Source organism: Botryllus schlosseri, chromosome 10 (genome assembly GCF_051294905.1).
Source record: "Botryllus schlosseri isolate E-star chromosome 10, Bs_hap1, whole genome shotgun sequence".
Lineage (NCBI taxonomy): Eukaryota > Metazoa > Chordata > Ascidiacea > Stolidobranchia > Styelidae > Botryllus > Botryllus schlosseri.
This window is the reverse complement of record NC_137245.1, coordinates 19,446,260-19,459,050: the sequence shown is the minus strand read 5'-3', so window position 1 is coordinate 19,459,050 and position 12,791 is coordinate 19,446,260. Positions and strand designations below refer to the sequence as shown.

At 41.5% G+C, this 12,791-nt stretch overlaps 2 protein-coding genes across 2 annotated transcripts; one reads left to right on the top strand and one right to left on the bottom strand.

The window, feature by feature from the left end:
- Positions 1-2,383: 2,383 nt before the first annotated feature.
- On the top strand, positions 2,384-9,059 carry LOC145449038 (uncharacterized). Its single transcript, XM_080327498.1, has 2 exons — positions 2,384-3,037; positions 8,719-9,059. Exons 1-2 carry the CDS (start codon positions 2,425-2,427, stop codon positions 8,985-8,987), a joined length of 882 nt encoding a protein of 293 aa, XP_080183624.1. The 5' UTR covers positions 2,384-2,424; the 3' UTR covers positions 8,988-9,059.
- Positions 8,955-12,678, bottom strand: LOC145449039 (uncharacterized). The gene is made up of 7 exons (XM_080327499.1): positions 11,975-12,678; positions 11,822-11,911; positions 11,668-11,757; positions 11,160-11,282; positions 10,470-10,604; positions 10,257-10,373; positions 8,955-9,960 (listed from the first exon to the last, which is right to left on the bottom strand). The coding sequence occupies exons 1-7, from the start codon at positions 12,128-12,130 to the stop codon at positions 9,844-9,846; spliced, it is 828 nt and encodes a 275-aa protein (XP_080183625.1). The 5' UTR covers positions 12,131-12,678; the 3' UTR covers positions 8,955-9,843.
- Positions 12,679-12,791: the final 113 nt, after the last annotated feature.

Here is a 12,791-nt window from a genome sequence, read left to right as displayed (position 1 = left end):
GAATGTGCCTTTGTAGATTTTGTGTACTGACTGTTACCTCGGACGCTGATCATAGCGCGCGCGACTGATTGATTGCTCGTTAATTAGTTTGAATGGTGTTGTTTGATAGTCGTGAATTGGGACACAGAGCTCGTGTGACCCGTGGAGAGAGAGGTCGTTTTGTCGTTGCTGCGTTGCAGTTGTGCCATTTTCTGTTTTTGCATCTTTTAAATATACTTCTCACAATAGCGCCTCCAAGCACCATGGTCATCGCTCACGTAGACCTAGTACGCCATGTTGTCACAGCTGTCCAACACCAGATACCTTGATAACGGAAAATCACTTCAATTCCGAATTCAATTTTTCTTTTCATTCAGTGTGAAACTGTGCATGCCTCCTCTTTACATCGTCTAGGCCAGTGGTTCCCAACCTTTTTCGACTCATCGCCCCCTTATCAAGTTCGACACAAATTTTCGGCCCCCGGAAATGAGAACATTTAAACGGGACATTTATTCATCTAACTCTGATCGCTTTTGCATTGACTGAAAAAACAGATGAATTTTCAGAGTAAGTGCTCGGAATACCGGTTTTCGCGTCTCTCTAGCCGTTTGGTTAACCTTTTTCTTCGCATCATATGCAGAATAAACCGTCTTCAAGCGCATTTTTGGCCATGATAGTTAAATATAACTCACTGATGGTCGTTGTAACGTTTTCGCCCACTGTCGCCCCCTTTGATATTTTCGCCCCTTGTTTCTCAAAATCACCCACTGGGGGCGATGTCACTCACGTTGGGAACCCCTGACCTAGGCCAAGGTGGGTGTCCGATTCCAAAGACTATACTCCAAGTCGTTTCGACACTTTCCTATATCTTTTCATTGTATCGCAATTTTTGTGGTGTATTGAACTGATAAAAATTGCTAATAAACCGAAACAGAATTTATTTTGATTAGGATGATATTTTGTAAAGGAAAAAGGAAAAAAGAGCAAAGTAAAAGTTACAAAAGCAGACAGAAAAGAAAATATATCAAATATATTTTTCAGATTCAGCCCATGAATACTTAGCAGTTCACATAACTTTTACGAATAAGGACTGAGCATTTTGAACGATTTCGTGAAATTGTTTACACAAAATGTCATTGAAACTATATACAACCGTGAACCGTCATGTTCCAACTATATAAAAATATTCCCATGCGCATTATACACGACGGGTGCAGTTAGGTAGCATGCGGGAATCAAAATTACATCCATAATTTGCAGATTTGAGTCGGAGATATAGGATATTGGTCGACTCAAAAACCAAAGAATGCAGATAAATGTCACGATAACCTGATCAAATTGCTCACGCCTATGTATAAATTAAGCGTTCAAACGTGAGGTACAACCAGTCTCATGCGCGAATAACCATAATACGGAGGGATTTTGTGGCGAGATGGTGTAGTGTTATAATCCACAGCTGCAACACCAATGGGTTGCGGGTTAGAGTCCGACCGAGATCGACTCCAGAAGTCCTACCTAAGTGTTCGGATTTATTCTAGGCTCTTCCTCGTCATTTCATTTGTGGAAGAGGTGTATCTTATAAAAGCCCAGAAGTGGGCCGTACTAGAAGTCGGCAGCTGCGGAATAAAAATGGAGAAAATTGGCAAGTCTACAAGCACCATGAATACCACAAGCAACAACAACAACTGCACAGAATGTCTGATGATATCGCATCTTCGTGAAATGGCTGGAGCCGAGAATCTCGAGCCGACATATAAGAATAGATTACAAAGAGTGCGCTTTATTAGGGTTACCATATTTTGGAAATCTGAAAAGAGGACACTTTTTCATTATTTTCAGACTTACAATACTGGAATAAAATCCTGAAAAAAATATTAATTATCCTCATCTGTGGTCGGGGGCATCTGTCCCGCCAAATTACCGGCTTGCTATGAGATTTTCTGTTGGTTGACTAAAAAAATAGGTAATTTTTTTCTGGCTCAAGCCCCTAAAAACCCGTCGGTCCGTTACTTGCCCGCTGATTATATATATCTCAGTCCATTTTCCATGTACATTTAACCAAAATTCTCAAAAAGGAGGGCATTTAGGCGTCCTCCGAGGACCCTTTCAAAACAGTAAAAAGGAAGGACAAGAGGACATATGGTAACCCTACGCTATTATGCATGAATTATACTTCTATGATTTGCTCCTCTATTTGTGTCGGCGGGATTGATGGCACGCCATCGCAAATGCACCTCACAATATTGCGTAACGTTCTTAAATTACCAAAAACATTCCACTGAATTGTAGAATAATACGTCAGCTGTCGTCTTCGATTGATGATATACCAGAAATATTCCCTGCATCTGCGAATGCAAGGGTATGTGTGACGTCACAAAGCCTTGAAGAATGTACGTCTTGAATTTAGTATAACGACACCAAACTGGCGAAGAATGGCAGAAGCTAATGGAGTTCGAATGCCGTAGGATAGGATCTAAAAATAAAAGAAAACGCGGGGGTAAAAATGTGTTGGACAGGCTGAAGAACACCAAGCACAATGACGCGGCTTTGAAGGAAACTAATAGGAAAGTTAAACGCAATGGAGAATATAAAGCTACGGGGGATAGAATAGTGAATAGCGACAAAACATACGAGTATACGAAATTTCCGAGTCATTCGTCAGTACCCAGGGAAAGTAGTTCGAAGGAGCTAATTTTCGAAAGCTGGAAGGCTAATAACTCCCTAGATGAAAAGTCACGGGTACAAACCAGATATACGAGGCCATTACAACCAGCTCCGGACGAATTCGTCCGTCAGACTGTATCTCGGTATGGAATGCCACTAAGAAAACCCCTACAACGGCCTAGGAAGCGTTACGACATTGAAGAATATGCGAAAACGTTCCTGGGTTATATGCCAGAACCCGCAAGGAGCGACTCTCGTGCCGATGTTATAAAGAAGCTGCAACTCAGGGGAGAAACGGGATGGTGGGAAACCGCTAAGAGGTTCCGTTCCGGATATGGCCTGCCGAAGCAGAAAGAGCAACCGAAATTCTGTCTTCCTGCGATGAATCCCAGCGGTAAGCATCTCTGTTTGCCTATTTTCGAATCAGGCGACTCCGTAAACGATGTCCTGGACGTTAGGCTTGGTCAAAAAGGGTCGGCTAAGCAATCTAAGCGTGCATGCAAAAGACAGCTGGGCCCCTTATGATTTCGAAGTCATCAAAAAAAGTGCCACATCGAGGATGCATGAAACCTTGCATAAATTATGACGATTGGTTGAAGAAACATAGCTTTGATTACTAATGGGCTCTGTGAATTCTCCCAGTAAACGACCGAACCGCAAGTTTTATAATAGATATCCCATGATAATCACAGTAGGGAGCCGTAACTATCACTCTCTTCTGCGCTGTATCTGCAAAAATTGAGGGAGCCCGCTTTTGTAAACGTGTACGGTATGAGTTCGTGTGGTTCAACTTAAAGAATAACCTCCAAGGATGCCCTAGCTCAGAGGAGTTTCAGGCGTGACGCGTCACCCGCGCGGGCCCTCCGAGTGATTGTAAATGTTCCAGGAGAGGAAATGGTTGACAAATAAAAAAGAACACCAAAAACTGTTCTTAACTATTACCTAAATTAGAGTTACCATATTTTGAGAATCTGAAAAAAGGACACTTTTTCAAAATTTTCAGACTTACAATATTGGAGTGAAATCCAAAAAAATTGGTAAATTTATTCCGATTTTGTAGTCGGTTGACTAAAAAAAAGGTAATCATCATCATTCGACTCCGGATTTACCGTTTACTTGAATTTAGTGGTGCTGACCAATGTTCCCTCTAATTTTTGACGGGTCTGCGCACGCTCACCAACTCACTGCGCAGAGCTTTGGAAAACAGTGCGTAATGACCAAAAAAGGTCATCATTTCGGAATTTTTGTGCGCAACTTAGATTTTCTGTGCGCAGACACCGTGAAAGCACTGCGCAGTTGCGCACGTGCGCAGCTTAGAGGGAACATTGGTGCTGACTGCTGACTGAAAAAATAAAATCGTCGTTCTGGCTCATCTCCCGAAACACCCGTCAGACCGTTACTTGAGTGCTGATTTCTTACAGGCTATCTCAGTCCAATTTTCACATACATTTAGCCAAAATTTTTAAAAGAGAGGACAAATTATTAAAAAAGAGGACATTTGGGTGTCCTCCGAGGACACTTTCAAAAAAGCCAAAAAAGAAGACAAATCCTCTTAAAAGAGGACGGATGGTAACCCTACCTAAATAAAGTCAGTCAACACGAGATGTACCCTGCAGTCTCAAAATTAATCGAATATTCGCAATTGAAGCACTTAAATATAACAGTCATATAAAGATTAGCCTACTCCTCATTTTCATTGCATACCCGTTTTTCTTCTATATTTCCATATTTTTCATTAATCGCCCATGCCCCATTTCAACGTGTTTCTCACTTTTATTGATAGCACCTATAGACCAGGGATCGGCAACCATTAGCGTACAAAGAGACATTTCCTTTTACCTAACACATAAAAATCAACCAGAGGTCTGGAAGCAAAATTGTATCACTTCTAAGCAGGGCTGTGGAGTCGGTAAATTTTACCACCGACTCCGGCTCCGACTCCGACTCCACACATTTTCAATATACCGACTCCGACTCCGACTCCGACTCCTGAGTCTTTAAACGTACCGACTCCGACTCCGACTCCGACTCCTGGGTCTTTAAACGTACCGACTCCGACTCCCGACTCCGACTCCGACTCCAGCATTATTACCAATTTACCTCGAAAATTATATGCCACATTGTCGGTTGAATGGGCATCATACAACCATTAAATATATACAAACATATGATTAACTGAGGCATGCTGAATTGTTTCGTTGTGGCACAGATTGAATTATCCACTATGCAATTAACATGAAATAAAGATTTGGTAAATATCCTTCCTTATTCAAGTTTTTATAACATGGACTCACTAATATCCTGAAATGTATGAATCATTCAAATATGGCAGATATCCAATCCTGTATAATAAAAATGTAGATAAAAAATCCAAGTGTAGCTCTTGTGTATGACTCAGCAACTAATAAAGAAATTGAACTTACTAATTTTGTCATTACACACTATCCTGATTACAAGCACAAACACTCTTACTACTAGTAATAGACATTGGTCATAAATGGAACTTAGTTGAGTAGTCAAAGACCATAGCCTACGTCTAGTGTACATGTACTTAATCAAGTATTCAAGGATTGGGACTTGCAGTCTTTCTTAATCATTTGTTCGACGCAAACAGCTAAGCTAAACTAAAAATATTTTTAATTTTGTCAAATGGGAAGCATCGTTTGGTCATATTTACATATTTTTACAATTTTACAAAACCAGCCGATGCATTTTCTCTGTCACAGTATCATGGTATAATTCCAAAAATTGCATCAATTTTGACTGCATCGCGAAAACGCATCTTGCGATTTTCTTCCCCTCTGCAACTGAGTTGTAATTTACAAGTAATGTCTTTTATCTACATCAGGGGTGGGCAACTTTTTCGGCGAAAAGGACACCTGAGATTTACGAACCATTGCGGGGCAACGGGAATGTTGATAACCTTTTTTTAGTCGTCGATAGGAGCGAACCGAATTATGAAACATTGCAAACAAGACTTATATTACTACGCTCTGAAATTGATAACATTATGTCATCCAACTGTGCAGTGCGCAATCAGGCCCGGTCCCGCAAAGCGCGAAATTTTTTTGCAAGATAACGACTGAATTAGGCTATAGCTATATCAATAAATATGTCGCTAACATACATTGGGGGTCGCATCTGTATACCACTGGTCTCATTTGGCAAGGACAGGATTATTCGACGTTTAGACATAGCAAAATCGACGGTATCAGTGAACATGCCTCTATCATTTTGTACAAATGTTTTGTCGACGATCTCGCTGCGAGTGCACAAGCGAAGCCGTATCTCCTAATTGCGAATATAGTTAGACTCCATTCTGTGAAGAATATGTATCTATAATTTTGAAAATGAGGCTCAAATACTGAATGCAAGAAATCTAATAACAATGAATCATGCGAAGTACCGAGAAAAATTTCAAGTCAATTAAATCTGCTATGAAATATTCTACTTCATGGTCATATACGAAGATCTGGGATAAATGTGGCTGACCCCTGGATACGTCAATGCCTCAGAACTGTTGTTTTAGTCATCATCAAATTTCTCGGTCATGCTAATCAAATTTTGGTTGGCCTTGCACTTGTACCTGATGTCATAAATAATTTCGAGAATTACCTCGCAGGCCACACCTAACCTTCTCGTGTGCCAAATTTGGCCTGCGTGCCACGGGCTAGCCGCAGCTGATCTGTATGGTTAATATAATAACATTGATTGGTGGTAGTTTATTAGAGAATATAGACTAACAATATTTAGGTTTGGTGCAAAAGGCCATAGTTGCTAAGCACCATAACCCCCCATATACATACATACATACATTGATTGGTGGTAGGCTACATAAAAATTATATTGAAAATTCTTTGAAAGCAAATGTTTTCATGATAGAGAAGTTGGAGTCGGAGTCGGAGTCGAAATCATAGTCATTCTCACAAACTCCGACTCCGACTCCAGTCAGTATTTTCCTACCGACTCCGACTCCGACTCCGACTCCAGCTATTACAGTTTTCACGACTCCGACTCCGACTCCGACTCCATCAAGCGAAAATTACCCCGACTCCGACTCCGACTCCACCGACTCCGACTCCGACTCCACAGCCCTGCTTCTAACGTGGGTGTAGTAGGCCTATCTATATATAAAATATATACTTTGGTGGGATAGTTGGCGAACAAGTAACCCGTTCTGGGTTCATTTCTAGCGAATAAATAACAAAATTCTCACCCAACTTACTCTAATTTTCTGATCCTACTTCTTAACAACAATACAGATGTAACAAAATACGACTTTGTATAAATTGGGATCAAACAAAATTAGGCCTGATCCGCCTGAAGAGTTTAGCTTGAGATCGAAGGTCAAAACTGGTCAATAGCGGATGACATCACGTTGATTTTATAATAAACTTGTAAGCTTCTCAAGTGTCATAACCACATCGTATGATATTTGATATATCTGCCCTACCGACCTTTGGAAGTCAGTCTTGGAACAGGACCGTTTAACCAGGGCTTTGGAGCCGGAGCCATAGCAACGAGCCGGAGCCCCGGAGCCGTGCATTTTCAGCGGAGCCGGAGCTTTAACTAAAATTCAAGAGCCGGAGCCGGTTCTATGAACAGTAGTTCCGGTTCCGATATCTTTCATAAGATGCTATGCTTTAACTGATGGCTGAATTACCTTAATTTTACGATAATCGTTCAAAACATTAAGAATTCTTGCCTATTTGGCACCACCTTTTCTAAAAAAAAACACTAACCCCCCTGTTTATACAAAGGCGCCAAACCTGAACAGGCTGGATTTTCCGCGCTTACTCCGTAATTACTGTATCATAGGCCTACGTACGTCCTCAAATTCGTAATCAGCACAAAACCGATGGCCAATTGTGTGGTTCGAAAAATAATGAAAACCATGCATTTCAGAAAACGGGATTGAAGCTTGTGGCGTGGGACATGAGCAATATACCTAATCAGTAATGAAACGAATATATGGGCGACGCCATATGATATAACCAATTAACCATGGCCTTGCTACACATGTCGCGCATGCTGGACGCTGAGAAATATATTGTCTTCTTTCTGGATTGGACGTCCTTCGTTGATAGTTTTTCAATCGTAGCGCTAAATTGGATAGTGTCTTATCGTTTCTGTCTATGAATTGAAACAGGTAGTTCTACTCTAATTAGACTAATTAGAGCAAACTGCCGGTAGTTGTAATCTAATTTTGAAATGCTTCTATATGCTCTAGTTCAGTGGTTCTCAACCTTTACTAACCCGCGGAACACTTATGCTAATCTTCAAGCCTTCGCGGAATCCCAAATTTTCGCCTAGTCATAAAAATAAAAATCTACCACAACGCACATTGCAGACTGGTGCACAAAATGAGCAGAGTGTAAAAGAACAAAACCATCAAAATATGATTTTCACACAAAACGAAAACATGATAATGTTATTTATTGCAAATAAGTTTGACTTCTGCTGTTGCCCTCCTTTTCAAAAGTGTCATCGTATATTGTTCAGCTGAAACGCAGCAGCGTGATGCCAATTAATTAATTGCAAACATTGGAGGTAGAACTGGTATTCATAAAGACATGTTTCCATCTCGAACCCCAACGTACTCTCCCGCGTACGCCATTGCACACGACGTTCCACCGCGACCACTACAGACGCAATTCTACTACTGATCGAGCCTAATTCCCTGCAACCAATAATGACTAAAACGAGCGTATGATCACAAATCATATGCATGCGTTGAATGTGTGTCTTGGGCCGCCACGGAACTCCTGAGACTGGCTCACGGAACCCCAGGTGTGGAACACCGGTTATGAACCATTGCTCTAATTCTAATCTGTTTTGTGAAATGTTTCTATCGGGTATTTTCCAGTTGCCCGAGTCTGCCTCATTGGTTAAGAACCACTGCGCAATGCCTGGATAGGTGATAAACGTACGGACTAGGGGGGGGGGGGGGTAAATGCGCCTAAATATTGCGAGAACTTCCGTACAACTCAGTGTAGCGTCCTGCGCCTACACCTGCGCAGCTACTGAAATAGTCACCGACGTAATATACGAATGTAACACGCTCGTCGATCACAGGCAGGAAGTTGGTGTCCGGCGAAATAAACGTGATGAAGAGGGGCGTGAAACCGTCCGAGTCTATAGTACTGCCGACCTCGATCAAGCGCATCCAAACCATGGTATCGACAGACTTCCAACCGCCCGCGAGCTTGTTCAGAGATGACTTCCGAGATTTCACGCAATACTTCCCCGAGATCGCCGAGCCCGAACAGCACCGCGTGACGTGCAAGTTCGCGAAAAAGCCACGACGAAAGTTTTACAGGAAGGCGAATTTATTGAAATGTTGATACAACGCTTCGACGAAACAGGAGTTCGGAAACTTTTGTCGGTTGAATACATGCGCGGCCGCGAAGGTGTTACGAGTGCGATGTTTCATTGAGCAATGAGCATGGGAATAAGTCGATCGTTTCAGAGCACCATATCAAATTATGAAAAATACCAGATGTCTCATAATACGGATTCAAGTACGAGATAAAACCAAGAAATGCTTTGTTTGGGGATTGAAACACTCATCAGAACGTTAGTGTCTTTTAATTCATGATGCCGCAATTATCAAATAATACAAAATCATAGGTAGTCAAAAAGTACTCGAGTAAAAGCAACGCCGCAAATTTGTACTCAATCACAAGTAGAAGTAGCAATTGCCAAGGCATGTTAAAGCTACTTCAAGCTGAAGTAGAAAAGGAAGATTTGAAGATCACTCTTCAAGTAGGTCAACATGTTATGTACAATTGGTCTATTTCACCTGGTCATTACGAAAATTTCACTCGTAAACATGATGGAAGCAGATCAAGAAACTACTTTCCACCCAACACAGTCCGAATAGTAAAAATCCAGTACATTTTCCACAAAAAAATATCATCACTTTAGTAAGTAGTGCAAGTCGGAAAAATGTCGTTGAGTGCCTCCGAAAAGGTAGGCGTAGTCCATCAATGCCACTCTGCCACGACGCATCAATTCTCAATTAAAACAAAATATAGGCACCGGATTTCAAATTCGAAAATATATTATCACAGTGTCACTGCTGATTGCCACAATTAAATTCATGTGCCATGGGCTAGTACGTCACGCTCGAAATTGCAGATGAAATTTGATGAAAATAATCTTTTAATCAAGTCACGTCTCCCACCACAACTGATAGAGTCACGCTACTATCTTCTCAGCATAGAACAATCCCCACTTCTGGTCGCCCTTGCCGCACCTCTCGAGCTTGTCATTCCAGCCTTTGTTGATGGCATCAAAGTCCTCCAAGGAGAATTTCTGGTGAGTGAAAACGCAACAACATTATACTGAATATGGTTTGAATACCAAGAAAGTCCACAGTGAGTGAAAAAAAAAATGAAAAAAGTACTTTTCGTGCTACCAAGCATTTCATTAAGACCACTGGGAAATAACCCTCAGACTACTAATGTGACCGATTAATTCAGGCATCCTGACCAAACACAGTCCTATAAGGTGAAGCTAATCTGCTTACAGCCAAGCTACATCACCGCCGTATCAGTACAAGTAAGCCTACCAGACGTCAACCTGTCACGCCCATCAAACTCAAATCACACCTCCAGAAATTCTTTCCTTTTTTCCGCAAAGGCATCCAGTTCTTTCCGCAATATATCCACAAATAGAGATGTCTTGTCGATAGCTTGCACGTTTTTAAATCCAGCGTCTTTTAACGCCTGAGAGGAGGATTACATTGAAGAAAATCAACACATCATTTAGGATGATGAATTCCATAGTTGATCGGCGAGGATTTGACAAATAAATTCTGTTACCTGACCGTACTGCTGCACGGTAAGGAGATGGTATCCTCTTTGGGCGACGTATTCTTTGAAATCGTCAGTATGATTCTCGTGAGGGCCGCATACGTAGTCAGTGATTAATACTCTTCCGCCGGGTTTCAGCCAACTCTGTAATCAGCACGAACACATTCAAAATATAATAATTTATGAACCGCAAAATGCGTATGCTTACGAAGATCGATTTATTGCACCACAAAGTATTCATGCATTAGTTACAGAAGTGATTATTAATCTTCTCTTTGTTTTTTTCTCACGGCACCCTGGAGCAGTCCAATTGGCACACTGGTTGAGAACCACGGGCCTAAGCCCCAAGGATTAAAATCATGACATGAAGTGTGCATGTCATGCTAGTCTGGTGAGTGCATGGTGCGAGTGGAAACCCGAGATAAGTTATAGAGCACACAAGGGCTTGCTCAACCTCAGTCAAGAAGAAATGACTTACGGACTTACAGTCTTACAGACTTGCAATCTAAAGGAGAGGTTCTCAACTTTATTTACAGCCGTGGGTCACTATCTGCTTTAAACATATCCCATGGTGAGCCCCTTCAAGTTTGGCTTGAAATGTTGAAAGAATTAGGTCTTGGTGATGTAAAAGTTGACTACAGGTACATTTAGAGCTAAGATACCAGCACAGCATAGAATGCAGAAATACCGATGACTCACGTAAAAGTTTTGAAACAGCAAATCTTTACCCGCGATATGAAGAATTGTGTCACGGCTGTATACAACATCCAATGAACAATCTGAGTAAACTGCCTTCGTAGCATCGGCGACTTTGAATGATACCTGTTGATATGTAAAATAGGTATTTGGATAACAAGTCTCTTAAATGCTTGATATGAGAGTAACGGTTTAAAAATTCAATAGAATTTGTTACGGAACTGGAAGTTTATTTAGTTGGCATGGCATTAGCCTATTCTAGAATAAATGGATCGATTAATTGGTTGCCGGGCATACTCGCTGAAAAGTATCAGACACATTGTGAACAGACATCAATCATTCAGTATGTTTTTTGGGAAGCTGCTCTGTAACTAGATAGACAGAATTTATGGAACAGATTGATCAGCTGTGGCAACCCTTCTGGATATGCCAAAAGCGAAAGTTAGAAAAGATGGCTGGCATGGCAACAATCTCAAATTATAAGCACTCACACATCAACACTCTGTGATACCTTGGGAACTTGGTATTCGTTCTGTCGTTCCTTCACAATTTCAATCATATTCCGCGATAGATCGATCCCAAGTACTTCGGCACCATAATCCTGAAATACGGTACATCTACCTTACGTTTCTGTGATACCGCGCACTGGACGAGTTTTATAATACTCTGGCCATATGAAACGCACTTCCTCCAATGCCACATCCTACATCCAAAACCTTTTCGCCTTCTTTCAGGTTCAGCATTCGGCAAAACTCCTGAATGTAAAACACAACTTCCATTACTACTGCTGCTCAAGTTCTGACGATTTATAACTTTACCTTGGTTGTTCCAAGACCTCCGGTGCTTACGAAATCTTTACCGAATATTACTTCGTAGCGCAAAATCCCATTTCGGCTGTATTGCTTCTGGTCCAAGAATTTTTGAAAGGTTTCATACTCGTTGTGGTTGTCCTCTTTACGATTTGTGCTTTCCATTACCGTATGAGATAAGATAGCTTCACTCAAATGATCGTAGGTGACTAGGTTTAATCGTGCAGGTTATCTGTTGATAACTTGAGGAAGGTCGGTCGGTGTACCATAAATTGCACACTGCACATGCACAACTTACACTACGATGCCTGCAACTTTCTGAATCATGATTAGTCAGATTACCAATGAAGGTAGTAGCAATAGCCATGCTAGAAGTACCAAATGCACATTCTATACTATTCAACTGAGCGACAATAGCATTGAACTGTAAAACACTCGACATAACAACTCACAAGACAAGTGAACCGAAATTTGCAAAGCAACGCTGCAGTCGCAAAGCGGCGACCTGCGGCAAATGAATTGCCAAGCGAACGTGGAGCACTAAAACGATCACGTGCAGCACCAATTTATAAACCACGCTGAAGCAGCAATGATCTGATCACCTACACGAGAAGAGAAGTTACGTTTTGCAGCCCACGAACTGATTTGATTGAGATATCGGAAGAACGCTAAGAAAACGACTTGGGGCTTCCCAACAAGATCAAGTTTGACGATGAGATTATAGAAAACTAACCTATGTAGGCAGTGGTGGCCCTACGAACGGGGGGGGGGGGGGGTGAGACTTACCGGGGGCCTATAAGCATCTAACCGTAACTTCTGTAGGGCT